The sequence below is a fragment of the Alosa sapidissima genome, chromosome 20 (assembly GCF_018492685.1).
Source record: "Alosa sapidissima isolate fAloSap1 chromosome 20, fAloSap1.pri, whole genome shotgun sequence".
NCBI lineage: Eukaryota > Metazoa > Chordata > Actinopteri > Clupeiformes > Clupeidae > Alosa > Alosa sapidissima.
This window is the reverse complement of record NC_055976.1, coordinates 3,795,666-3,820,895: the sequence shown is the minus strand read 5'-3', so window position 1 is coordinate 3,820,895 and position 25,230 is coordinate 3,795,666. Positions and strand designations below refer to the sequence as shown.

At 45.9% G+C, this 25,230-nt stretch overlaps 1 protein-coding gene across 4 annotated transcripts; it reads right to left on the bottom strand.

Moving 5' to 3' along the window:
- Positions 1-1,096: 1,096 nt before the first annotated feature.
- Positions 1,097-24,803, bottom strand: inppl1b (inositol polyphosphate phosphatase-like 1b). Of its 4 annotated transcripts, none has more exons than XM_042074667.1 (28): positions 24,788-24,803; positions 22,650-23,840; positions 21,238-21,301; positions 17,773-17,911; positions 17,112-17,259; positions 15,510-15,650; positions 15,038-15,125; positions 14,479-14,568; positions 14,236-14,382; positions 13,967-14,081; positions 13,734-13,834; positions 13,513-13,615; positions 13,077-13,273; positions 12,585-12,702; positions 12,071-12,167; positions 11,828-11,966; positions 11,475-11,574; positions 11,251-11,339; positions 6,853-6,934; positions 6,322-6,408; positions 5,174-5,287; positions 4,946-5,034; positions 4,745-4,832; positions 4,474-4,629; positions 4,022-4,103; positions 3,027-3,852; positions 2,389-2,504; positions 1,097-2,156 (listed from the first exon to the last, which is right to left on the bottom strand). In XM_042074667.1, exons 2-28 carry the CDS (start codon positions 22,784-22,786, stop codon positions 2,063-2,065), a joined length of 3,747 nt encoding a protein of 1,248 aa, XP_041930601.1. In that variant the 5' UTR covers positions 22,787-23,840; positions 24,788-24,803; the 3' UTR covers positions 1,097-2,062. The 4 variants fall into 4 exon arrangements, with proteins under 4 accessions (XP_041930601.1, XP_041930599.1, XP_041930600.1 ...); XM_042074665.1 differs by lacking the exon at positions 24,788-24,803 and having other exon boundaries at positions 22,650-23,498; positions 23,612-24,769; XM_042074666.1 differs by lacking the exon at positions 24,788-24,803 and adding an exon at positions 24,235-24,769.
- Positions 24,804-25,230: the final 427 nt, after the last annotated feature.

Here is a 25,230-nt window from a genome sequence, read left to right as displayed (position 1 = left end):
CTTCGAGGTCATTTTTAACAGCTTTTTATATAGTTTTAATGGCCTTACTTCTCATTGTTGTGGTTTCAGGGCTTTCTATGTGCACCACATCTCTCTAATCATCCATGGGGATCCTCTGCTCCTCTCTCTGGGTGGTTAATGTGCCATAACTAAGAATCTAGAGGTCCACACAGCTTTAGAGATTAGGCTCTGTTGCCGTGGTGATGAGCTCTCAATCCCTACCATCCTCCATCCTCCACACACACACGTACCGGCACTCAGTCTCACACACACATCCGCCCGCCATCTACACACCTATATACACACACATTCACAGCCGCAGACAGTAAAGGCCAGCCCTCGGGCAAGCTGGATGCCAGCAGCTCACAGAGCAAAAATGTGAGGACAGCAGTGACTCATACAGTGCGCTCTGCCCATCCAAAACACATCGGGAGCTTATCGCTTAGAATACTGGGTTCCAAACTGCACCCTCAGAGTACCTAGACGTTTCACACACAATTAAAACGCCCACAGGAAACCAAAACCATGCCAGCCACATAGTGAGCTCCTCACTAACACGCTGCTAGGCAGGGATAACTGTTATATGCCACAATGCACATATCCTGGCTCGTCGTGTGCTGTGGTTTCCCTTAGTGCCTGATGTGTCAGCTCAAGAAAATGGGTGAGACAATAATAGGCATGTTTGCTAGTGTGGCTACTGTGTGGGACATGGAGGCTGATTGTTAATAAGTGTCTCACTAGGGCTGCACTCATGAGGTGCTAAGCTGACCCTCTGTGTCACTGTGTGGAGGCGTACAGATGACTACTGTTCTAAGGAAAAATACACTTCAGTGCGTAACATGAAGTGAAACAAAGCATGCAAAACTTAAAATAGAATCTTTGTGAATGATCATTTATGAAGTAACCATGTTTGATAGGGAATGTCTGTGGCTCTGTTTCTAAACACCACCTGATGTGATAGTTGCTTTGTTTGGTAAAAAGCAGGTTGTACATTTTCTTATCACAGTAGTATCAAGATCAGTAATATCACAAGACTTGATCAAGACCAAGGGTCAAGTGTGAGGTATCTGCAGAATCAGGAAGAATACACATAAAGTGGATTGTTTATCGTTTTATATGAAGCCAAAGCAAACATGACTCTACAGTCTAGAGTTTTATTCCCATTCCCATTCCCAACACATACATTTCCATATGAGACAGACTCCATATATCAAAGACAAAATATATGTACAAGGCTTTTTCATTTCATTTTCTAGGGCAGAGACCTGCTTTGTTTTCCAAGAACATGGCAATTCTTGTGGTTGAGTAATTGAGAAGTTAAAGTTGTCAGTTGAAAGGCTCACAGGCTGCCCATATAAACTGAACTACATGCCAGCTAGTCTATTTGACCACACTCAACCTCACTGCAGTGCTGGCACAAATATTGCACCACAAATGCCAAGTTAGCCATTTGAATCCTCATTCCTGTAAAGGTGTGGGTGTCCAAGGGCCACTATGCTGAATCACAGCACAAACAACATGGTTCTGTGTAGTCTGTCTTTAGGACAGTGAAAACAATATGTTAATGGTGAGACAAATATAAGGACCCTGATCCACCCCATATGTGACGAGGCTGCTTACATAGCAACACAATGTGCAGTTAAGGCCCAGAGACGTATATCCCTGGCCTTTTTACAATCTGTGTCCATACAGTCAGTGGCTAGTCTGTTTGACACTATAATCTCATAATTTAAAGAGGCCCCAAACTCACATCATAAAAGATAGGATGTGGGAGGACACGAGGCATGTGAATGTACAGCAAACACTGCTAGGTGTGTGCATGAGTGCATGACACTTACTGGAAAGAGCTCACACCAGACAGACCTTGAGGAAGGACATGGAATGGATTTGAACAAAAAAATCGTTCATGTGTTACATTGGAGCAGAAATGCAAAAGAAAATTCTTTTATATTCAGTAAAAAATTAAAAAAAAAAAAAACAATAAATTACATGTACATGCCACTTAGGACGTGTACCAACTCCGGGATTAGGTGGAGGAACCTCAGGTGAAAGCCTGGTGTGATCAGTCCCAGATCTTGGGCAGATTTTCCAGGATCCTGCGGCGATGTGAGGGGTTGGACACTCCGGCTGCATGCAGGTCCTCCTCAGTGATCCCCCTGCAGTGACGGGTCAGACACAAACGACCAATCTAGTCTGGTGATTCTGGAAAGCCATCTCAGGTGGATGACAGTATTGAAGACGTAGTTAAAACTGCTGTTAGCAAAATTTGTTTGGAATAACTAAGTTAGCTTTACATTCTATAGCACTTCAGAAGTTGAACATATTCGTGAACAATACCACCAGGACCTATAGCAGATCATATGAAGCATTACCCCGGTTGGCCCTTACCTGAAGTAGTCCAAGTCATCCCAGCCGTTGAGACTTAGCCCCAGTGTGTAACGCTGTAAGCCCAAGGTGCTCAACAGGTCCTGCACAGTCTCTGGAGCCCCATGTAGGACAGAAACCTGATGGGATAAATGAAGGCTTCAACTCTCAAAAGACATTACAATCATTTTGTCTAAAACTAGCAAGCTAACTAGCTTAAAGGTATCAGACTTACTTTGCAAATCATGAATCATTGCACATTTGACACTGAAACTGGGAACTAGCTAGTTGGCTAACTGATGTATTTCAACAATATATTAGGTGAAATTGGGTTGTGAAAGTTATTGTTGTCGGGTTTCTGACCAAAATCACACATCGATCACATGCTCTATTTGTCTCCAAATTGGTATTTTAAGTTTTTGACATGCTTATTTGGTGTATTTGTCACATATCATCCCTAAACTTAACCCTAAAAACCGAATGACACTTAATAACAGAAGTGTTGTGTGATAAACATTTATGACTTGTTTATGACACGTTCATGTCGACACTGCCAAGTGTAACCACTTCTTCTAACCTACGTTAAATGGCTGAGGATTTTGGTAAATGCACAAGTCACTGGAGCATTTGATATCTAAAGGATCTAGTAGTACAGGACTTGCCTCTTTCTCCCAGCAGTAACTGGCCTCCGTGGCCGGTGCTGGATGGTTGCCCTGGTTCCTGTGCTGCTTGGGCCTGTGGCTGGGCTGGTACTTGCTTTTGCTCTCTGCTGGCTGGAAGTCGACCTCACTCAGGGACTTGGCAATCTGCAGAGCCGTGAGGGAGTGGTCTCCGCAGGGCCCAGGGGGCGGCTCCACCACCCAGGGGGCCGAGGCTTCGCAGCGGGGCACCCGCGTGGACATGTAGGGGTAGAGGGGAGGCCCGTTGCGGCCCGGGGTAGTTCGCTCTGGGTTTATCCTGGGACGCTCCTTTCTGACCGGTTCTTTCTGACTGGGTCTCTGCATCTCCCTGGTGATGGCAGCGTGATTCATGTACATGTTCCTCAGGTTCTTCACCGGAATGACGGCTTCCATAGCCCCACCGGCCTTAATGATGCGTGACTGCAGGTGGTAGTCTTTCGGTGGCGGTACACTGCTTGAGGTGGGCAGAGAGGGCGGGGGCTGTTTGGTTGGGAACAGCTGGTAAGATGTGCCATGTTGCGGGGACGATTGAGAGGTGCGGTCACAGGGGGGCATGTAAGAGGGAAGGCAACCGGGGATCTCGATTTCTGTGAAGTCTGACCGGCGGGGCGGCTTCCTGTCCGGCACATTGCCCCCAGTCACCCTCGGCAGCTGCACCACTGACTCTCGCGCCCAGACCCCCTGAGGTTCCTTGCGGGGGTGAGCCTCTTCATCTTTGCGTCGCAATACCGGCACTCCCTCAAACATGAAGTAGGCTGGGTTGGTGTAGCTGTTTGGTGCTACTGGAGTCCTGGGAGGTGCCGATGCTCTAAGGCGGCAGGGAAGACAAAAGGTAGAAGGTTAACTTGATGCAGATGTCATGGTATTCCCCAATTGGCTATGCTCCCAACCTTACTCCCAAAATAAGACAACAAATCTGCAAGGCATTAGCCTCATGACCTGTCAGTGTTTGGGAGAAGACACAGATATGGCCTCACCGGGGCTGGACTCCACGAGCTGGCTGAGGCGACAAGCGACCCCTCACCAGACCCTTCTCGTCTTTCTCAAAGCAGAACCACTCTACGGACAACAGGGAAGACACACAGAGGTCACTCACATTATTCATGCGCCATGACAGACTGAGGTTGCTGTGGTTGTGGATGTGGGGTTGGGGTGGATAACAGACGTTAATGCGTGCAACTGGAGGGCCTGGAGTCTGGCCCCAGAGGAACCCCACACTCACAAGTCAGGATGCATCTGCCAAGGACAAGGCTTAGTCATCAGGCATCCAAAAGCAGAAGTCCAAGAGTGGAGAGGGAGAAAGGGGAGCTAGGGACACAGAGCGGAACCAAGAAAGGAAGCCGTGGAAGATACAGACGCAATCGGTGCGTCACGTGACAGGAAACTATAGAGGAAGGATGGAGGGGAAGGGTGAGAGTGAACAGCCCACCATAGATCCGCTCCCGGGCCTGCCGACGCTCGACGGGCACATGGACTCGCACCCGTCCCCGGATGGATCCGATCTCCTCGCCACGGTGTGTGAGGAAGGTCTCGAAGGGCTCTGCCACACTGCCAATGAGGGAGCGCAGAGCTACACAACATTCGCCTAGAGGAGAGGGGCCCACAGAGGTGCTGTCAGGTCTGAGCTTCTCTGGCATGCTACTCAGAACAGTTCATCTAACCCAAGTGACAAGAAGGTATGAGGAACTCTAAAAACCCACCATACGACTCAAAACCATCACATGACTTGACTGACAGAAGTAGATGCTGGTCCCGAAGATATTCCATATCTGAAACAATGGGTTGAAGCTAAAGAGCAAAAAGAGAAAGAGAGAAGGAAAAGAAGGGAATACGATGAACTAAGAGAGGACTTGTTGGCCAATGTGCATAGGCATGCATTTCACATGACTTAGTCAATCAACCTTGGGAAGCTGCTTTGCCAGCCAGCCCAGTTTGAGGAACCCCGGGACCTCACAGCTCTGAGAGTCATTCTCACTTGAGCGCCGGACTTCTGCAAAAGTGCAAAAGAAAAAAGTGAAGAGTGTCAGCATGACTAACTAGCCCTAGTAGAACTGACTGGACAGAGGAGTCTTGTAAACCATGTGACTGGACAGGGCATCACAGCATGGAAGACAGTGAAGTGAATTTACCCTCCAAGCAGAGGGACTGAAACTCAATGAAGAACTTTGCTTTACTGGCAGTCTTCACTATGGCCTCCACACTCTCCACCTCAATCCAGGCCTTCTCCACACTGGGGTTGGAGTCTGCCAAACCAAAACACAGGGTACACAGCAGCATATCAGGAAGGCACTGGTGAATTAAAATGGAGCTCTAGAAACCTTGACTCAAACATTTGATATTTAAAATGTCATGGGGCAGTCATGATACAGGAGACGTCAATATCTATTCGTACAGGTTATCCATTAAGGAATGAGCAAATCCATGGGAAGTTAATAATGGTGACCATTACACATAGTGAGTACAGTATGATAATGAGGACATGCTTAATTCAAACATTGTGAACGTGCAGTTATCGTTTAGTTATCAATGACTAAAGCTGATTATACACAAGGCAACCTTTTCAGCAATGTTGCTGGGTAACGTTCCTGAGTATTGTTGATGTGACGCATCCCCATTGATATTGGGCAACAGTAATCACATTGTCACATTGGCAAATAAACTAACTAACTATGGAACTGGCCATGTGGTTGCCCATCAACATTGCTCACACATGGTCCTTCTACAGTAATTTCCTGTGTATTAGCCGCATTGTGTATAAGCCGCAGGACAGTGTTTTATGCAAGTTAAAAGAAACAAAACTATATTAATTCCATATTAACTGCCCCCGTGTATTAAACTCATAGCTGAAGAAATTTTGCAAAATCAATGTATAAGCCATGGCTAAGAGTTGGGAAATTATGGTACTCAAAGTTTTACCGGATTATTGAGTACGGTGAGATTCATAAGGTCATGTTTTGATGAAAGTGCAAAAGTTGAAATGAGCATGTGAAGTGAAACAGAAACGAGGAAGTAGATGACAGTTGAAAAGGGAAACCAGTTTATCTAATGCAAGACACAAGCAAGAAGTCTTCCTTTTTGTGGATACAATTTCAACAGCATTTCACATACACAAATAAATCCATAAAGACGGTGTCCAATACTAGTAATATAGACATAGGTTATCAATTTACTCTGTGAACAGACGATTGTGTGTGTGTGTGTGTGTGTGCGTGTGTGTGTGTGTGTGTTCCCCCATGTTTATCAAACCCTCAGAGGCTCAGGTCCTTACAGTCCGTACCTGCTCTGAAGAATGGTGAGGTCAGCCCAACTTGGAATGTTGCAAAAACAGGAGAGTGGTCACTCGTGAAGATGTCATCAGTACAGCCTGAAACAAATGACACATGTGACCATACTAACAACCACATGTTATTACACGTTATACTTACAAATAGTTAAGGGCATTAGGCGCAGTCAGATAAAAACGGCATTTGTGCTTATTAAACTGTCAATACAGTAGATACACAATCATTTTACGACTTGGTCTGGTAGTGAATTAGATTGTGGATCATGGGACAGAGTTGAGCAGGGAGTGAGCCAGATAGGATATGACTATGTCATTTGACCACAGACCAAGACGTAGGAGGGAAAGACCGCTTCATAAGAAAACCTTTTTCTGTCCAGCCACATAACATGAGACCACAGATCTGTCCTGAAGGAATGCTGCAAGAAATAGCAGCACTCTGTTTTTGGTTTGCTGGAAGGCAGACGTGTCCAACATGCTCTTTGCTTTTACGCAAGACTGTGAGTCAGAGTGAGCAGCTGAACTCACCATATGAGGTACACACGATGTGTGTCTCCGGGTAGGACTTCCACAGAACTCGGTCACACCAAGACGGCACATTAATACGCACCTGCTCAAACACAACAGAAAAAAATCAATGTCTGTGTGAGCAGTAAGATTAATGTTTCTAACTCAATCTGTTTTGCCAATAATGACATCACAAAAAACCTTTCTTCAGCTTGATAGATTATGCTCACTGACGTGGATTTCGGTAATCTGGACCATTTTTCAGGCCTTTTTTAGAAGTTGTCAGAGTTGACCCTCCTGCCCTGCCCCCCGTGGTGCTGACAGCTGACTGGGTTACATCTGGAAATAGCTGGAGGCAGATCGGTAGGCTGGAGGGATCCAACTATGTGTGCAGCAGGGAGAAGGGTCACAGAAAACCCCCTCAACACTATACAGCCTTTTTATATACTAGAAGATGACATAAGCGTGACAGTACAAACACACAACTGTAACTACGAGGTCAGTGTACAACTAATGTCTATTGTTAATTTGAATAAATCTCATTGTCAAAATCTGTGCCTATATCTAACAAGGCCACCATACATTTACACATTTCGTTATGTTACAGCCTTATTCCAAAATGGATTCAATTAATTTTTTTCCTCAAAATTCTACACACAATACCCCATAATGACAACATGACAACATTCGCACATTTGTTAGAAATAAAGAACGGAAATATAATATGTACATAAGTATTCGCAGTCTTTGCTCAATACTTTGTTGTGGCACCTTTGGCAGCAATTACAGCCTCAAGTCTTTTGGAATATGAAGCCACAAGCTTGGCACACCTATCTTTGGCCAGTTCCACCCATTCCTCTTTACTGAACCTCTCGAGCTCCATCATGTTGGATGGTGAGCATCGGTGCACAGCCATTTTCAGATCCCTCCAGAGATGTTCAATGGGATTCAAGACTGGGCTCTGGCTGGGCCACTCTAGGACATTCAGAGAGTTATCCTGAAGCCACTCCGTCGATATCTTGGCTGTGTGCTTAGAGTCGTTGTCCTGTTGAAAGATGAACCGTTGCCCCAGTCTGAGGTCAAGAGTGCTCTGGAGCAAGTTTTCTTCCAGGATGTCTCTTTACATTGTTACGTTCATCTTTCCCTCAATCCTGACTAGTCTCCCAGTTGCTGCCACCAAGGGCGTAGGTTTGGTCTCAGCTTTGGTGGGGACACATCCCCAACTCCTGTTGTCACTAATACCAACATTAGTGTTTCAATACCAATACTAAGTGAAGAATCTCAATTTCGATACTTTTGCGATTTTTTTAAAACTTGATTTGGTTTGTGTGATTTGTGAGATCATTCACATCAGTGGCAATCATAGAATTTGATTGACCCTCCACACACACACACACACACACACAAACAAACACAGACATACATAGAAAGTGATGGTTGTCATCAGTGTTGGGCAAGTTACTTCAAAATCGTATTATGTATTACTCATTACTGTCATTTCAAAATAATTTGTTACATTATAATATGTATCTGAATTGTAAGGCATTACACTACTGTTGTATTATTTTTGAGCTACTTTCACCAAAATATCTAGAAATATGAATTTGGAATTCTAAATGCAGTTTATTATGCTCAATGCAGCTCATTGCACTTCTAATGGAGGGTGATGTGGTATAACATAATGACTGAGCTAGGCTTAAGGCTAACAACAGTAGAATGCAATAGGCACAGTGATGGTTCATGATGCAATACAAGGAACAATCATAGCCAGAATTTTGTTAAAAGCAATTTGTGATAGAAATGCTGTAACTTTAGGCTTAGGCCTACTCATTAAAATTAACAGAGAGCCCACTACCTGTATATTGCAACCCAAAACTTAGACATGTCAAGATTTCTGAAACATTTAATATGTATTTCAAATACAAAATAGTATTTTGTAATTTGTATTTTATTGGGTTGAAGGAAATGGCTCTGTATTTTGTATCAAAATAGCCTACTTTATTGGTGTGTATTTTTGTATTTTAAAAATACTGCAAAATACCATGTGAAAAACACTAAAAAAAGTTACTACTTGATGAATAATTGGTAATTAGGCAACAATGGTTAATGTTTATCGCAATCAGCTAATGTGAGAACAGCTGTGTTCCAATGACATTCACAGCTTTTCAGTGACGGCCTTTGCTTAAGCATCAGCTCTGGTCTGAAGTATAAGTATAAGTATAAATACTCTTTTGATCCCGTGAGGGAAATTTGGTCTCTGCATTTATCCCAATCTGTGAATTAGTGAAACACACTCAGCACACAGTGTACACACAGTGAGGTACCCACTAATCACGGCGCAGTAAGCTGCCTGCAACAACAGCGGTGCTCAGGAAGCAGTGAGGGGTTAGGTGCCTTGCTCAAGGGCACTTCAGCCGTGCCTACTGATCGGGGTTTGAACCGGCAACCCTTCGGTCACAAGTCCGAAGCGCTAACCAGTAGGCCACGGCTGCCCTGAAGCACTGGTGTGAAGTCGTACGCAAGTAAAGATGAGCAAGGTTACCTGTGCAAGTTCACATAAGGACACCGACAAAGGCAACAATGTCCTTTTGTATCCAAGCCAATTAACAGAAAAAATGTCAGATATCTCAATGAACCACAATGACATCAATAGATGGTAAGGTGTTGAGTGTGTTTGAATTCCCTTCCTTGTAGCATCCTTTTCTGAATTGCACAGTGGGGAGAAGTTCACCTTGTTTAATTAAATAACAATTATATTTTCTTATTAGCTGCATACTTGAGGTTGGAGATATTAAGGCAAGTCAAGTTTCTCACATACTGGAAGTTCAAGATATACAGCCTTATGATTTTCTTATTCAGTTCTACACTGGACTTGAATTACGAAATTCGGCACAGATACACAATTATGATTTTGGCCTATTGATTATAATGTGGTTAATTGTAAGTATAAGTATATTTTAATCTCTGCATTTATCCCAATCCGTGAATTAGTGAAACACTCAGCACACAGTGAGGTGAAGCACACACTAATCCCAGCGCAGTGAGCTGCCTGCAACAACAGCAGCGCTTGGGTAGCAATGAGGGATCGGGGTTCGAATCGGCAACCCTCCGGTTACAAGTCCGAAGCGCTAACCAGTAGCCTAGGCCACGGCTGCCGAATTGAAAGCTCTGTCAGTCAAATTCAATATCAAAATGTTTTACTTTGGCCTTTTATGGGGTATGTATTGGCAGACAGCCCTGGTAACTTACCGTTGTCGTTGACACACCTGCTCGCTTGACTGCCACTGCAAAGTAGCCTGTGCATTGGCATTGTCGTGCTGGCTGTCGGAATGATCAGCAGTACAAATAAGTTCGCTAAAATATTGGTGGGGACAATTTTGTCATCTTAAAATTTTGATTAGGACTAGTCCTTAGCGTCCCACCCTAAATCTATGCCCCTGCCTGCCACTGAAAAAGATTCCCACAGCATGATGCTGCCACCACCATGCTTCACTGTAGGGATGGTACTGGCCAGGTGATGAGAGGTGCCTGGTGTCCTCCAAACATAACACTTGGCATTCACACCAAAGAGTTTGACCTTTGTCTCGTCAGACCAGAGAATTTTGTTTCTCATGGTCTGGAGAGGCTTTCAGGTGGCAAACTCCAGGCGGGCTGCCATGTGCCTTTTACTAAGGAGTGGCTTCCGCCTGGCCACTCTATCATACAGGCCTGATTGGTGGAGTGCTGCAGCGATGGTCATCCTTCTGGAAGGTTCTCCTCTCTCCACAGAGGAACCCGGGAGCTCTGTCAGAGTGACCATCAGGTTATTGGTCACCTCCCTAACGAAAGCCCTTCTCCCCCGATCACTCAGTTCAGAGGGACGGCCAGCTCTAGGAAGAGTCCTGGTGGTTCCAAACTTCTTCCATTTACGGATAATGGAGAACCTTTAAAGCAGCAGAAATGTTTCTGCACTCCTCCCCAGATCTGTGTCTCATGACGATCCTGTCTCGGAGGTCTACAGACCTCCAGGTCTTCAAGCTTGTTTTGTGGTCTGACATGCACTATTAACTGTGGGACTTATATAGACAGGTGTGTTCCAAATCATGTCCAATCAACTGAATTTACCACAGGTGGACTCCAATTAAGCTGTAGAAACATCTCAAGGATAATCAGTGGAAACAGTAATTATGGGATATTATGTGTAGAATTTTGAGGAAAAAAATAAATTGAATCCATTTTGGAATAAGGCTGTAACAATGGAAAAAGTAAAGCGCTGTGAATACTTTCTGTATGCATTGTAAATGTAGACAGAAATGTAGACAGAAATTCATCACTTTGTCCAGTGTGGCAAAGTGAATCCCATCTGCTCTGTCACTAGAGGGTATGTGAGGTGTGGTGAAGACAGTGGGGGCAGTGAAAGGACAGAGCAGGACATCTCACCCCACTGGTCTTGTACTTCTGCCACAGGTAGCAGTCCCTGGATCCTCGCTCATAGCGGTAGGTGGGGGGAAACGTGATCTTCTCTTCCTCTTAACAGTCCGAGGGGCAAGAAAGAAAAAAAAATCAAATTGCACCAACACATAAGAGACACCAACACATAAGAGACTCTTTGAGGCTTTTAGTATCCCATTCAATTGAGGATGACTAGAAGGGGGTGAACTCACTGAAGTTAAAGAAGGCTTTCCTCCTGTGACGCTCACGTGTCAGCTGGTCAGCACACATGAGCTCGTCGAACTCTCTCTTGGACACGTGCTTCAGGATGTCCTATGGGAAGAGCAAGCACTTTTTATCAGCCTGTTTATGCAATCCTTCTATTCAGTTGCTTGAATAAACAGGCCCCCTGTCGATAATCACCAGATGCCTTTCCCTCATTAGAAAACAGATTTATGAAGACGTACATGTATGGGAATATACTTTTCGCCTTGATAAGATACGAAATAATGAAGCAATTAATGAAGGAAGACCTGTCATGGAGGTCAAGACAGAGTAAGTCACGTGGTCAAGAAAGACATGTCACCTGCACATCTAGGTCTAGCCGATAGTTCAGGTCCCCGCACCAAAAGAGGTGAGTGAAACGCAGGCTGATGTCAAAGGCACTGAGCTGCCGGTCACCTAGAGATAAGAGCCTCAGGACATCCAGAAAGTTCTGGTTCCTCCTAGAGATGAAATTAAAATATGGATATAGTGGTGATATATTCATATGATGAAATATGTTGAGGAAAGTCATGTATGTGGCCATATTGGGTGTAAATGTAAGCACCTGAGGGCCTTCTCACTGCCTGAGGTCAGGTGGCAGTTTACAAAGCCGAAGGAGGTTCCGTTGAAGAGGAAAGAGATTCCAACCGCCCCTTTGCTTCCTGCGATACATGGAGATGGGAAAAAAGGCCTTTACAATAACAACTCAATCAAGCTGTTTTTAAAGACGGGTGTGTATGTCCGACATGGACTTGAGGGTGCATGATGAATGTGTGTCTTTGTGTGTTCCTATGTGTGTGTGTCCTGTGTGTGTGTGTGTGTGTGTGTGTGTGTGTGTGTGTGTGTGTGTGTGTGTGTGTGTGTAAAGTAGAGGCTATGTGTGGCTATGTGTGGCTATGTACACCTTTACTGTATGTTTCCCTATAGGCTTGGACATTCTGTGTTTATTGTGTGAGTGCATGTGTTAACACTAAAATAGAATTAGCATTTTATTTTACATACTGTATGTGTGTACAGTATATGTGTGTGTGTGTGTGTGTGTGTGTGTGTGTGTGTGTGTGTGTGTGTGTGTGCCATACCCAATGCATTCCCAAGGCCTGTCTTAACACTGGCTGAATTCACTTGAGTGATGCGATTCTCATGCTCTGGTCTCACAAACACAGCCAGGCGGATGTTCCACAGGGACTGCACTGCCACCTGTAGGAGATTCACACACATTGCACCAGTCGCAAATCACAGATGGTCACAGTTCCTGTATAACTAACTGACTATATGAGAACATTGTTAAATACACCCCATGATATACCTGTCATATAATCATAAAACATTAAAAAGATTATAAAAAGAAGATGTCATATGAAGCAAAAGACAGCAGCAAACTAGGCCCTGTGAGATAATGAAAAGAACATCTTACATAGCAAATATGAAGACAATAAAAGCAAGCCTTTAAAACTGAGTGGGCAGGCTGGCCAAAGAGGAAGAGAAGGAAATGAACGATCAAAAAAGGATATGGGGGGGTGGATAAGAGTGAATTGTTTAATTATGAATTGAGCTAAAAAGCCAAAGGTTACCTGTCTATATTCCATGCTGGTGGCGCTCCTGAGGGAGGCCCGCACGTGCTCGGCCCACTCCCTCTCCCCCTGCGGGTTCTCCTGCGTGCCCACCGCGTACACGTCGTGAGGCAGGGCGGCGGTGGACTCGTCTGGGGTCCGCCCGAGGCCACAGCACGTGAGCCAGGACTGCAGGCCTCGTGGAGGAGGGGAGCCCCCTGCAGCAACGCATACATGGAGCACACATAGTCACTCTGACCACACGTAATAATAATAATAATAATAATAATAATAATAATAATAATAATTTTTTTATTTAATTTTATTTATAAAGCGCTTTCAAGACACCCAAGGTCGCTTCATAGATTTCGAGAATGGGTGCTAATGAAATTTCCCAGACAACCTAACAATGTGGCAAAGGTAATGTAGTATCTTTTGGAATGAAGTAACATATTACCCATGTCCCAAGTGCCCACAAAGACAGAGATGACGTCAGGCTCAGTTTGCTGTAGGTGTCTGGTCTTCATCAGCTGGAGGAGGTGGCAAAAGGCCTCTCGTTTCTGAGGACGAGGAGGACACCACACTCATACACTGTAGCCATCGCTCTCTGATTCTTCTATTTCTTATTCTCAGTCTGTCATGCACGCAAACACACAAACACACACACACACTGTCTACCTTTGCACTCTCAAACAGTAGTTCTCGTGGGGTGTTATGATGACTGTCCACCACCATCCTCAGCTTGGCTGGACTGCTCTGGAACTTGATCAGCTGTAAAACTATACATACATATACATGGCATGAAAGACACACACACACACACACACACACACATACACCGGCATTACACTTCAATGACCTACTGGCACGTTGTTAATATTGCCCAGATTGAGAACTGAGTAATGTCTCACTTCTATCCTGTGTGACTGTCTCCACACCAATGGAAGCAGACTTCCTGTCAAACAGCAGCACTCCTGTGTCCACATCTACAGACACCACCATCCGTCCATACCGAACCAGTTTCACCTGCACACACACACACCCACGCAGAGGACACACAGATGAACACACACGTACACTTTACAGGTGGACATGTGACAAAGTAAGGGTTGCATTTACAGTAGTGTTCTCTTTTGTGTGAGCTCCAGGTCCCATGGACACATGCTGTCTGTGTACCAACCTGAAAGCTGTGCACCGGTATGGGAGGTGTGTGGTTTTTCACTGGGGGGGTGACTTCAGGAGACTGAGACGGGGCCGGAGCCAGAGGAGGAGCTGGCTGCACTGCCAGGTTGTGATTGACTACAGCATCCTGCAGAGCTTTCAACACCTGCTCAGGTGGGACACATGAAGATGGGTTTTTATAAAGCTTTAACATAAACCAGTCGTAGGAAGTGATGGAATGTGTGTGTGTGTGTATTTATACCCTCTTCTCCAAAGTGGACAACAGGTTGCACAGAGCAGAGATCTTGAACAGCAGACTTTCCAGGCTCAAATCCGACCACTTGCCCACATTCTGTGTGATACAGTCAGAAACATGGACATGAAGCAAGTTTGCCTCAAGTAAGGCCTGTCGGAAATTCGCCTTATCATCAGAGCGAGGCTACTCTGCTAGACTTGAAGTATTCACCCGGCGGCCAGAACGAGGATACAGGGTACACTTGCCATTACACCTCAGTGCAGCAGATGGTGGTGGTAATGCACTCCGTTTGCAATTGCCAAAAAAAAGCTCACCGAAAAAGAAGAAGGGTTCGCTGGCCTGTTCTTCTTCTTCTTCAGTGAGTTTTATTTGGCAGTTTGCAAACAGAGTGCATTACCACCATCTGTTGCACTGAGGTGAGGCACTGAGACTGGCCGCCGGCTGAATACTTCAAGTCTTGTAATGTGGAATATAATTCATTCTTAAAATGTCCAGCAGAGGGAGCATTTCCCAAAGCTATCACAGACTTGAGCATGTGCGTGAGCAGTGACAGCCTTTCGTGTACCTGAGGTCGCTGGCAGGACAGGGGACAGCTGGGATGGTCAAACACTTTGGCCAAAGTCTCTAAGCTGGATAAGGTGTGGTCAATCTCACTGCAGACCAAACATATAGATAACAGACACACTGAGATAAGATGAAAAGTTCACTGGTGTCAAATTGGAACTATGCAACAGTCGTCAGCCTTCATCAATATAAAAGCCTCATTTATAAGACTTTGTTAATGAATCCACATGCAGTAGGAAGGGAAGGCTTTATGTGTGCATTTCTGCAGGTGTTGGGGGCGCTGTGCGATGTGTGCATTTCTGCAGGTGTTGGGGGCGCTGTGCGATGTGTGCATTTCTGCAGGTGTTGGGGGCGCTGTGCGATGTGTGCATTTCTGCAGGTGTTGGGGGCGCTGTGCGATGTGTGTATTTCTGCAGGTGTTTGGGGCGATGTGTGTATTTCTGCAGGTGTTTGGGGCGCTGTGCTGTGCGTACCTGCTCAGACCGTGGCACACTGTGCTGAGGGTGCGCTGGAGGTGCTGCAGGCTGATGCCTCCTCTCTTCAGAGCGTCCAGGTCCTGACCCAGGTCCCCGTGCAGATACTCCACCAGCAGGCTGACCACCTCTGACGCCACACTGCAACACAGCCACAGCGAGCTCAGGCTCGGCCTCACATCACAGTCCCTCACCTGGAGAACAGCTGACTCCGGATCAGTTCTGGGCCGTATTGTATCTCTTACATCTTTTCCCAGGTCAGCTGGTGTCTAAGACTAAGTTGATGACTCTGAATGTACAGGGGCACATTTCCCAAAACCATAGTTGCTAACTAAGTTAGCAACCTAACTAAGTTAGCAACTTTGTTGGTTTCATTGCAATTTCCCATTACCAACCAACTAAATTGCTAACAACTTAGCAACTATGGTTTTGGGAAACACCCCAGGATAGCAAGTGATGATAGAGAGGGAAACTTTCTGAGTTACTGGGCAATGGTCCAGAGTATTGTTGTTTGGGCACATTCCAGTGACACATTCATTGGCACACTCTCATTGATAATGGGAAATACACGTTTTTTCTGAAGAAATTGAATTGCCAGTATGCAAATGTTCATGATCATTCAATCATAACACATGGAACCAGTTATATGGTTGCCCAACAACATCACTCAGAAAGTTGTCCCATGTATCATCACCTTTAGGATGACAGCATTCCAGTTCTGAGTCACAATGTAGACTGTGCATGGCGGGACAGATAGTCTTGAGTTTAGTTTTGGAGCCATGGACCTTAATTTTTGTGCAATAGCTAATAATTTTTCAAAGAAATAGACAGAGAAAGATCTGTTCATATTAATTTTGAAATCATACCAGCAACATTATATAACCACACCTTTAATTGTAATTTCAATAACCTGAAAAGTTGAAGTTCTTTTGACCATTTTAGCAGTCCATGTCATGAATGGAGGGTGAAAAGTGGAGGCTACATATATACTACATAAATACAAACTACATAAATACAATGTGGGATAAATATATATTACATAAATACAATGTGGGATAAAATGATATTATGTTAAATCAACAGAACAGGTGAACGGAAGCAGTTTTCCAGTTCTCTCTCTATCTCTCTCTCTCTGAACAAGGGAAATCGAAAATCATATAACTGCTTTCTGGTTTCCAATGGTAAACGTTCCGGTCTCCACTTAATGGGCCGCTCATCAACATTGGAAGACACCAAACTGTATTTTTGGCCACTATCAGATGGCAGTAGCAACGCTGCAGCAGTCCTGCTGGTTGTGTGAATGAACACACGCAAGAAAGCCACAGCAGTTCTGCAACCCAGCCACCACACACACGCAACATGTAACGGGTAACGTGTTGCGGTAATTCAACACCAGGGCCTGACCTGCTGTGTTGGTCAGATAACTGCAAAACTGTCGAGTGAAGTTGTCAAGTTTAAAGTGCTTTTTGGTGTAAAATATTTTGTAGAGTAAATGTTGTCTTCTTTGTTAGATACTCCAAGATGACTTCCATTGCAAATAACATACATGTGCCTGTACTGATTATGTTATTTGGCTTTAGAAGGTCAAGCCTCCAGTGGTACCTGGGTGTGGTGATGTCCTGCAGCCTCTGGAGGAGCAGCTGCTGGGGGGTCAGGGGCACTGGAGCTGGTGGAGCAGCAGGGGGCGCCGTGGAGACAGGAGAGTTCCCACTGGGGATCCAGCCAGCTGCCGGCTTCTCGTCATCACCATCTGTGTGAGATGGGCCACAAAAACACCCGATTACACATGGCTTGTAGCCTACGTGCTAGCACAGCCACCTCATGCCTGAGGGTCAGGGGTCAAGCCCAGAGCAAGACCGTGCTTCTCTCAACACCATGACTGAATGATGTGATAAAAATCTGATTTGACAGTGCAGGCTGACAATGAGCCTTGTGTGTGCCCTAAGCTATAAAGGCAGTCACTCATTCTTTATCTACTCAACACCTATGCCAGTGGATAATGCATTTCAATTGAAGTTCTAACTTCATTCATTCTAACTTCATTGAAGTTCTAACACATTCTTATTTTGCCACTGTTTTATATTCATTGTATCTGGGGAAAGCAGAGATATAAACAGAAACTCTATAAAACATTGGTTGACAGGCTTTGTGTGTGTGTGTGTGTGTGTGTGTGTGTGTGTGTGCGTGTGTGTGTGAGAGAGAGAGTGTGAGAGAGGGAGAGATAGAGAGAGAGAGTGAGAATGTGTGTGTGTTGTAAGTCCACCTGAGCTCTCCTCCCCTGGTTCTACTTCAGGGCCTACTGGATAGAGAAGGGGGATGACCAAGCCTTTGTGAGGCTGCTGGTATCCCAACACCAGGTCACTCAGGGTTCGAAAGCAGTTCACCTGCACTCCCTGGGATGTCTACAAACCACAGAGAGAGACAGAGAGAGAGAGAGAGAGAATAGCTATGGTTATAGGCCGAAAATTATCCAACATACAATTAAATTCATGAAACAATATCAAGTATCTAAAAGTAGAACACATAAATTACAACAACAACAATGATAAAGCCAAAATGATTCTCCCATATGCCTCAACAATCAAATGAATGAAGGCTGGCTACAATGGAGTCCTTTTAGGCAGCAAGAAAGGACATACAGTCAGTGTGCCGGAAAGAGTGTCAGTAACGTCATTCATCTAGTGATGAGAATGACCTCAGAGCTTAAATGATGGTTCAGAGATTCAAATGATACTCAGAAATACATTCAAACAATGATGAGAAAATATACTGAAGGTTTAGCAAAACAGGGGAAAAATGGCTACTTTTTTCTGTCATAGATCCAAAATACCAAGAAACTCTAACCAACAAATGTAACCTCACCAAAGTTATTTGTGAACTATGTGTAATGGCCCCAGTACAAGATCTGAACTTAAGCTGACTGAGGCAGTATGCAAAGCAGTGTCTCTCAAACAGAAGTGAAAACTTGCAGTTGGCTTCCCTTTTCCTATGAATTACCTTTGTTCCAAATGAAAACTTTTCAAACTTTTTCCCGTTCTACTCTGGCCCTTTTTGAACTTCACCAAGTACACAGAGAGTAATAAGGTGTGGAGCTTGCAGCCATTTGGGGGAGAACGAAAGCCACTTCCTAAAATGTTTCCACATTAAGTGGTTGTCATCTCCTCCAGATCACAGGTGAGGTATGATTAAAGGTCTAGTCTCAGAGGTAGTTTATCTGGACAGAGGAGCTCAGTTGAATTAAGCAGGCCACAGTAGGCTTCAAAGTGCCACCAAGGTTTATTGGGCACCCACAACACTAGCCGTTCCCAGCACAGTCTCTCTTTAAATGAGCTCCAGGCTCTCAGGATGGAGTAATCAAATTACAGACACTCCAGACAAATGTGATTACACCAGTGATCAAGAGACATGCTACCCAGGTTTAGATAAAAGCACATCAACTCTGCACTTATCACAAACTGTGCTATGAAGCACCTGAACCCATGACATTCATTCACACATTAAAATAATATCATGAAAATTCTATCAATAAAAGAAATGGTGTCTTCTAGTGAGTGGTAAAAACACAGAGCAATGTGTCTAAGGGAGGTGCACTTCAGTACTTATTAGGCAACCTCATAAGAGCTCAGCACAGCCCAAAACCAGTCCGCAGTGTTGTCCTGAGAGGCTGACGTCACACACGCCCACATCCTGCCCACTTTTGGTGCCCAGTGCCAACTCTCAAAGGGCTCCAGGCTGTCCTAACCCTGCCCACTGATGCCAACAAGGGTCAAATATGCCAGACAGACTTGCTCCCTCAATTAGCCACTTGATAGTGGCAATGGAGAACAAACACAGGAACCTCGACCTCAACAAGCTGTATACCAATCACTGAAATCAAAGCAAGCAAAAGTACAGAAAAACAGTGACCACAATCAAAGTGAGCTCTGTTGGACAACTTTACAAAAGCACAACATGCACACAAACATATGGAGACACACACACAGGCACACATGCAAACACACAATCCACAGGGCAACAAATAAAATAGCTAGTTTCCTGTGGGTCTTTTTTTAGAAACGTGTGTTTTCATTGCTTGGTAAAAAGAAACCATTTTGGCAGATGAAATCTAACTGCACTGCCAAGGAATCCTCAAATAGCAGTATGGCTTTTTGTCTTCCCTGAGTGCCCTTGAAAAACGATTAAAAGAATGGAAAAAGAGACAGAAAAAGAAATTTGAGGCCCGTTTGATGACAAAATGGCTACTTTCTTCACTCACAGATCCAGAATACCAAGAACCTCTTTACAAATAAAAGTTATTTGTGAACCATCTGTAGTGGTTCATGGAGTGTGCAGAAGATTTTGAGTTAAACACCTTCAGCATTTTGTTCTGTGACTGCGACAAAATGCAAAACAGTCTGCCTCAAAGGAGAAGTGAGAACTTCCATTGCTATCTTCCCTTTTCTTCAAAAGAGACTCAGTTCTGTCACCTCAGTCTGGAAATGACTGTTTGCATTAATGCTCCACTGTCTCTCTCTCATTGTCAAAGCACCATTGTCAAAGACTCCTTCTTATGTGTTGGGTGGGTAAATAGGTCTTTGCATCGAATTTTAATGTCACAAGTGAGCACAGCTAAATGTGTGTTGTTCACACTTGCTGCTCAGGCTATTCCCTATGTAGTGTTGTACAGAAATGTAAGATCAGCTTTTGTAACAAAATTTAAAACAAAAAGATAGTCAAAATAGTAAAAGTATATCATTACAATATTTGAGTCAGGGAGACTTGCAGGTGCCAGTCGTGCTGTTGTTGGTGTTTGTGAAGCAAGTCTTTTGGTGTTCAGCTAGTTTAGCTAGTTACCTATTTAGCTTTTTAGACACAAACTGTGTCCTGCTGCTTTAAGGAATGTGCCTGCTGGTTTGTGGCCGGTACGTAATGTTGTTGTTATTGTGGCTTTTCCTTTTCTTTTCCTATGTTTGGCTAATAAAGGCACTACCAGGCACTACGTCCTCTTTCAAGAAACAGCCACAGACAGTGTGTGTACCACACACATCAACCCTGACCCACATGCGTACCCTACCTGTCACACTTGTGCTCGTGGCACTATTGCATATGTACACAGAGACATGTGAACATGTGTGGACAATGCACACCAACACAAACATGGGTACAACAGCTGACAGCTGCATTGCTTGCACTGCAAGTTTCTGTTAAGAACTTGCTCACATGAACACACACACACACACACACACACACACACACACACACACACACACACACACACACACAGCCAATGAATGGCTCACCGTGTGGGCAGGGGAGGAATTTGTGTGAAACACACAATTTAGCCTCTGTTTGGCTGAGGTCATTCTCCAAGCATGTGGCCGCATGGCTGAGATATTAGCTAAACCAAACGCTCTTGCTTTTGTTACGGACCAAGCGCAACATAAACAACAGAGCGTCTCTGTCTCTCACCCCACCGGTCAATACGTCTCTCTGTGTTCTGTCAGAGAGTTCTGTCAAAGAATAGAAGCTAAGGAACCATCATGGAAATCAATCACTCCTAACAGGGAGCTCCCATCCCTATTTCTGTATGCAGACTGGAAAGTCCACTTCAGTGACTGTAGGCATGCCAGTCCTCTAGTACCCCAGTGCTTGGATAAAGAGACTTGGATTATAACACCTGTCTATTTTTACTGAAAAGAGCCTGTTAGTGTGTGTGTGTGTGTGTGTGTGTGTGTGTATTGTGCGTCACCTGAACAGCCAATAGTCCCTCGGCATCAGGGAGGATACGATATGTATGGACATGCCGCTGGAACCTGCAAATGGAAATTCAAGAGCAAAACAGAATCATAACAGGTCTGTGGACGTAATTCAAGAGAAAAACAGAATCATAACAGGTCTGTGGATGTCATTTCAACATACTCAGGTTAAAGATGTAGTGCTTGAACCTCAGTAAATGTTACACAGGTGTAGTAGACCTTTACAGGTTACACATACAAGCTTGAATCAGTAGGATAATGCATTGGGTTACAACTAACAAAAGAAAAGCACACACAGAGACACTGATCTATGCTCTTAACTCCATTCCAACCCTATTATTTCCATTTAACCAACTGTTTCATACTTTTTCAACTGGCAGCACATGTTATAGCAGCCTGGTTTGAGGAGCCAGAGTCCTCTGGTTGTGCATTTCTTTGGCCTAGTGTCTGCTGCGCCAGTGTGGGAGCGAAAAGAAAGGAAAGGAACGGAAACAGACAGAGAGGGAGAGGGGGAGAAGCAGCGTGAGCTGAAGGGCTCAGTCCTCAGGAATGCATCTGGCTTAGGGCTGCTGTGCAGAGGCAGCAGTGTGGTTGCTGGCGCTCCGTCCCTCCAACAGGGGCCCCAAGGAGGTCATGGGGGGGGTGGGGGGGGGCGGGAACCAGTACCAGAGGGGTGAGTCCGACCTGAGGTCCCCGAGGCAGGGCAGGCAGGCCTGCCGGACCTAGTTGGCTCCCGATGCCACCACACTGGACAGCTGGCGGAGAACCCTGGGGCCTGCTAAAGCCATTTAGTCATCTCCACTCAGGAAAACTGATCTCAGTGCTCTGTGGCCATGGCAGTGCAACAGACACACTCAGAGAGTTATCTCTAGCTCTAAAGAGACACCTACGAGACGTCCTCTGTGCAGCACAGTGATGTGGATGGTCAAGTAGTAAGGGGTCATGCTGATCAGGGGTCATGTGATGGTCTACATGCAAGCAGCTGACAGAGAAAGCAGAAGGTGGTACTTTTTGGTTAGTCAAGGAAGTCAAGGAAGTACGCTCCATCAGTGACTCAGAGAAATGCAAAGAAATAATAAATGAAGCATTCCCTTATCAAACACCCTCTTGGCAAGCTTCAGCTCCAGCTGAGGTTTGGGGTCAGTTTTTACCTTCGGCCTCTAATTAAAACATCTAACTGTGAACAGGTGAGAACTTAGAAAGGCTCCTGCTGTAGTCTGAGAGAACAAGCAAGTGGGAACGTTTTCTCCCTTTCCCAGTAAAAATAACCTGCAGCACAAACTAAAGCAGAACCAGCTGGCCAGGTCCCTGGTTCCTATGTGCCGAGGTCGTGTGTGTGTGTGTGTGTGTGTGTGTGAGTGTGTGTGTGAGTGTGTGGCTGCTTCAGAAGGCAGTGTTTACTCACAGCAGACACAGGGCGTAGGCTCCCGGCACGGATTCGCTGTCCCTCACCAAGAAGCTGCCGTCTCGTCCGGCGCGGGCCAGCAGGTCCTCCGCCAGCACGCGGCTGATGTCCCGGTGGTACCACGCTGCTGTTGTCATGGCGACTCAACGCCGGGATGTGTTCGGCCCCACACCCAGGCCCGTGGCGTCTCCCAGGAGATGCTGCACTGACCGCTCACCGTCCAGCAGGGTAATCCGAGAGTGTGACCGAGAGAGCATGCACATATGTGTCGCACACGGCCCCTCCACATCCACCTCTCTCATGGTCTCACTGCCCACTGCATGCGGACACCTGGATCTGTCTGTGTGTCGGCACGTGTTACAGAGACAAACACTTCTTCATTCTTCAACTTCAACAAAGCGGACGGAAGAGTGGAAAAAAGCCTCTCTGACACTTGGCCGGCATTCTCGGGTCCTTCAGGGTTACCGTTGACAGTCCGCTTTCCCCTGCGCACGTGTATTTGCATGGGCACCAGGCTGGAGGAGTCCAGCAGAGGGTCCGGTCTGCGCGGCGGCCCCTCAGCTCCTCTGGGATCCCCGGCGCTTGCAGAGGCCAGCGGATGTGGCCCGCAAGCAGCTCATTGTGAAGGCAAGCCAAAAGCGTCAAGCAGCACGAAGGACAGTCACAGTGTCTCGAGTCGCACAGACACACACTTACACACACACACACACACAGACAGACAAAAGCACGTATTGTCCCTGGGCCTCCCCCAGGGGAGAATGCAAAGCGATGTCGAGAAGAGGAACTGAGTACGTCGAGCGAGACCAGCAGCACCTCCGGTTCTAGACTCCAGCAGCTTGAGGCAGAGCACTGGAGCCGGGAACAAAAACCACAGAATTCAAACGTTTTTCCAGTCACTTGGCCTTCGCCACTGAAAGGGAACACCCGCCTCCCCCCCCCACCACCCACACACACACACACACCCCAAACTGCTCCTCTTCAGGATCAGTTGATGACTGCAGTTCAAGGAACGCCACTGTCCAAAATGGGGCTGGGTGACCCCTGATGGTGGTGATGGTGGTGATGGTGGTGGGGTGGGCGGGGGGTCCCGGTGTGATGCGGTTTGGAGACAGTCTTGTCCCCCTCAGTGTGATGTCCCTCCTGTCGTCAGAGTGTCGTCATGACGAGGCATCGCCACCGCCGCTGACTGGCCTTGAAAAGCAACAGGCAAACAGAGGAAGTGAGTCGCCACTCCAGATGTGAAAGACAGAGGCCGAGGAAGACAGAGGAGGAAAGAGCGAGTGAGTGTGTTAAAGGAATACAGAGAGAATGAGAGGGAGGGAGGGAAAGAGGGAAAGAGAACGAAGGAGTGGGAGGGGTAGAAAACAAGGCGAGCCGGCGGACGAAATTCCTCTCGGTGACTTCACTGCTTCATCAGTGGTGTCAGTGAAAGCCCCGTTCCTCCTCCTGCTCCGGTCAGTCTGCCTGAGTTTAGCACACACTGGAGAGTCTCTCAGACACACACACACACACACACAGACAAAACTATTGCTAGTGCAGAACATTCCTTCTCTCTTACTCTCTTTCTCTTTCCTTTCCCACTTACTTGCCAGTGTTTTTCTCTTGTACTTGCCTGGTTCTTTCTGCTCTCGCCTCACTGGTTGGCCTCTCTCTCTCTCTCTCTCTCTCTCTCTCTGAGAGTGGAGCGACCTCCTCCATATGGATATGATCATCCCCCACTTTTTACGTCTCTGTTTTGTCCTCCAGCACACCCCGCCTCCTCCTCCTCCTCCTCCTACACTTCTTCTTCCCTTCTTTTCTTCTCTCTCTCCACTGAGTTCTGTTGATCTGTAGCTGGCCTGTCTCTCACTTGGCTACGTTGCCTCACACGACTCAGCAGAAACACACACAGCACAAACAAACACACTCACACACACGTAAAAACACTGGACCCCCACATCTGAGTTTTCACTCAAAGTGCGGCTGCAAACCACGTATTGTTTTTCCCCTCAGTTGTTGTTTCCATCCAGTTCCCTTTATAGGAGTCTGAAGCTGTGAAAGGCCAGGAAGCAGCTAACGTCAGCACGCGCCCCTCCTGGCTGGCTGGCACCAGAGGCCCCTGTGCCCATTCGCCCGCCTGCCGCCTGCTCTTCTTCTACCTTTGTGATGGTCACAGCTCAGACAGGGTGGCATGAGGGTGCCCATCACACCACATCCCCCTGCAGCAGACTGGGCTGCTCCTCCTGCTCTGGGGCTCAGTGGTGCCCCATGCTGGTCAGATCTGGACAGGGCTGAAAGATGGGACATTTAGTGACATTCAACATGAAACTTTGTGAAGTTTTAAACAAAGGATATGGAGAGATGGTTGAAATAGCTCTGATGATTACCGAACAGGTCTTAGGACTGGCCGTGGTAACTTGATTAGTGTTGTTTAATCTAATTAGACAGCCATTCCTAGATATCTCTGGACTTCAGTCTCACTCACACGTGCTTCTCTGTGCAATGCTTTAATAAATGTGTTATCATTCATTTAGATCTATATTCTCAGCTGACTTATAATGAACTATACCATGAATACCAACACATTTATGTCAGAGCTGCA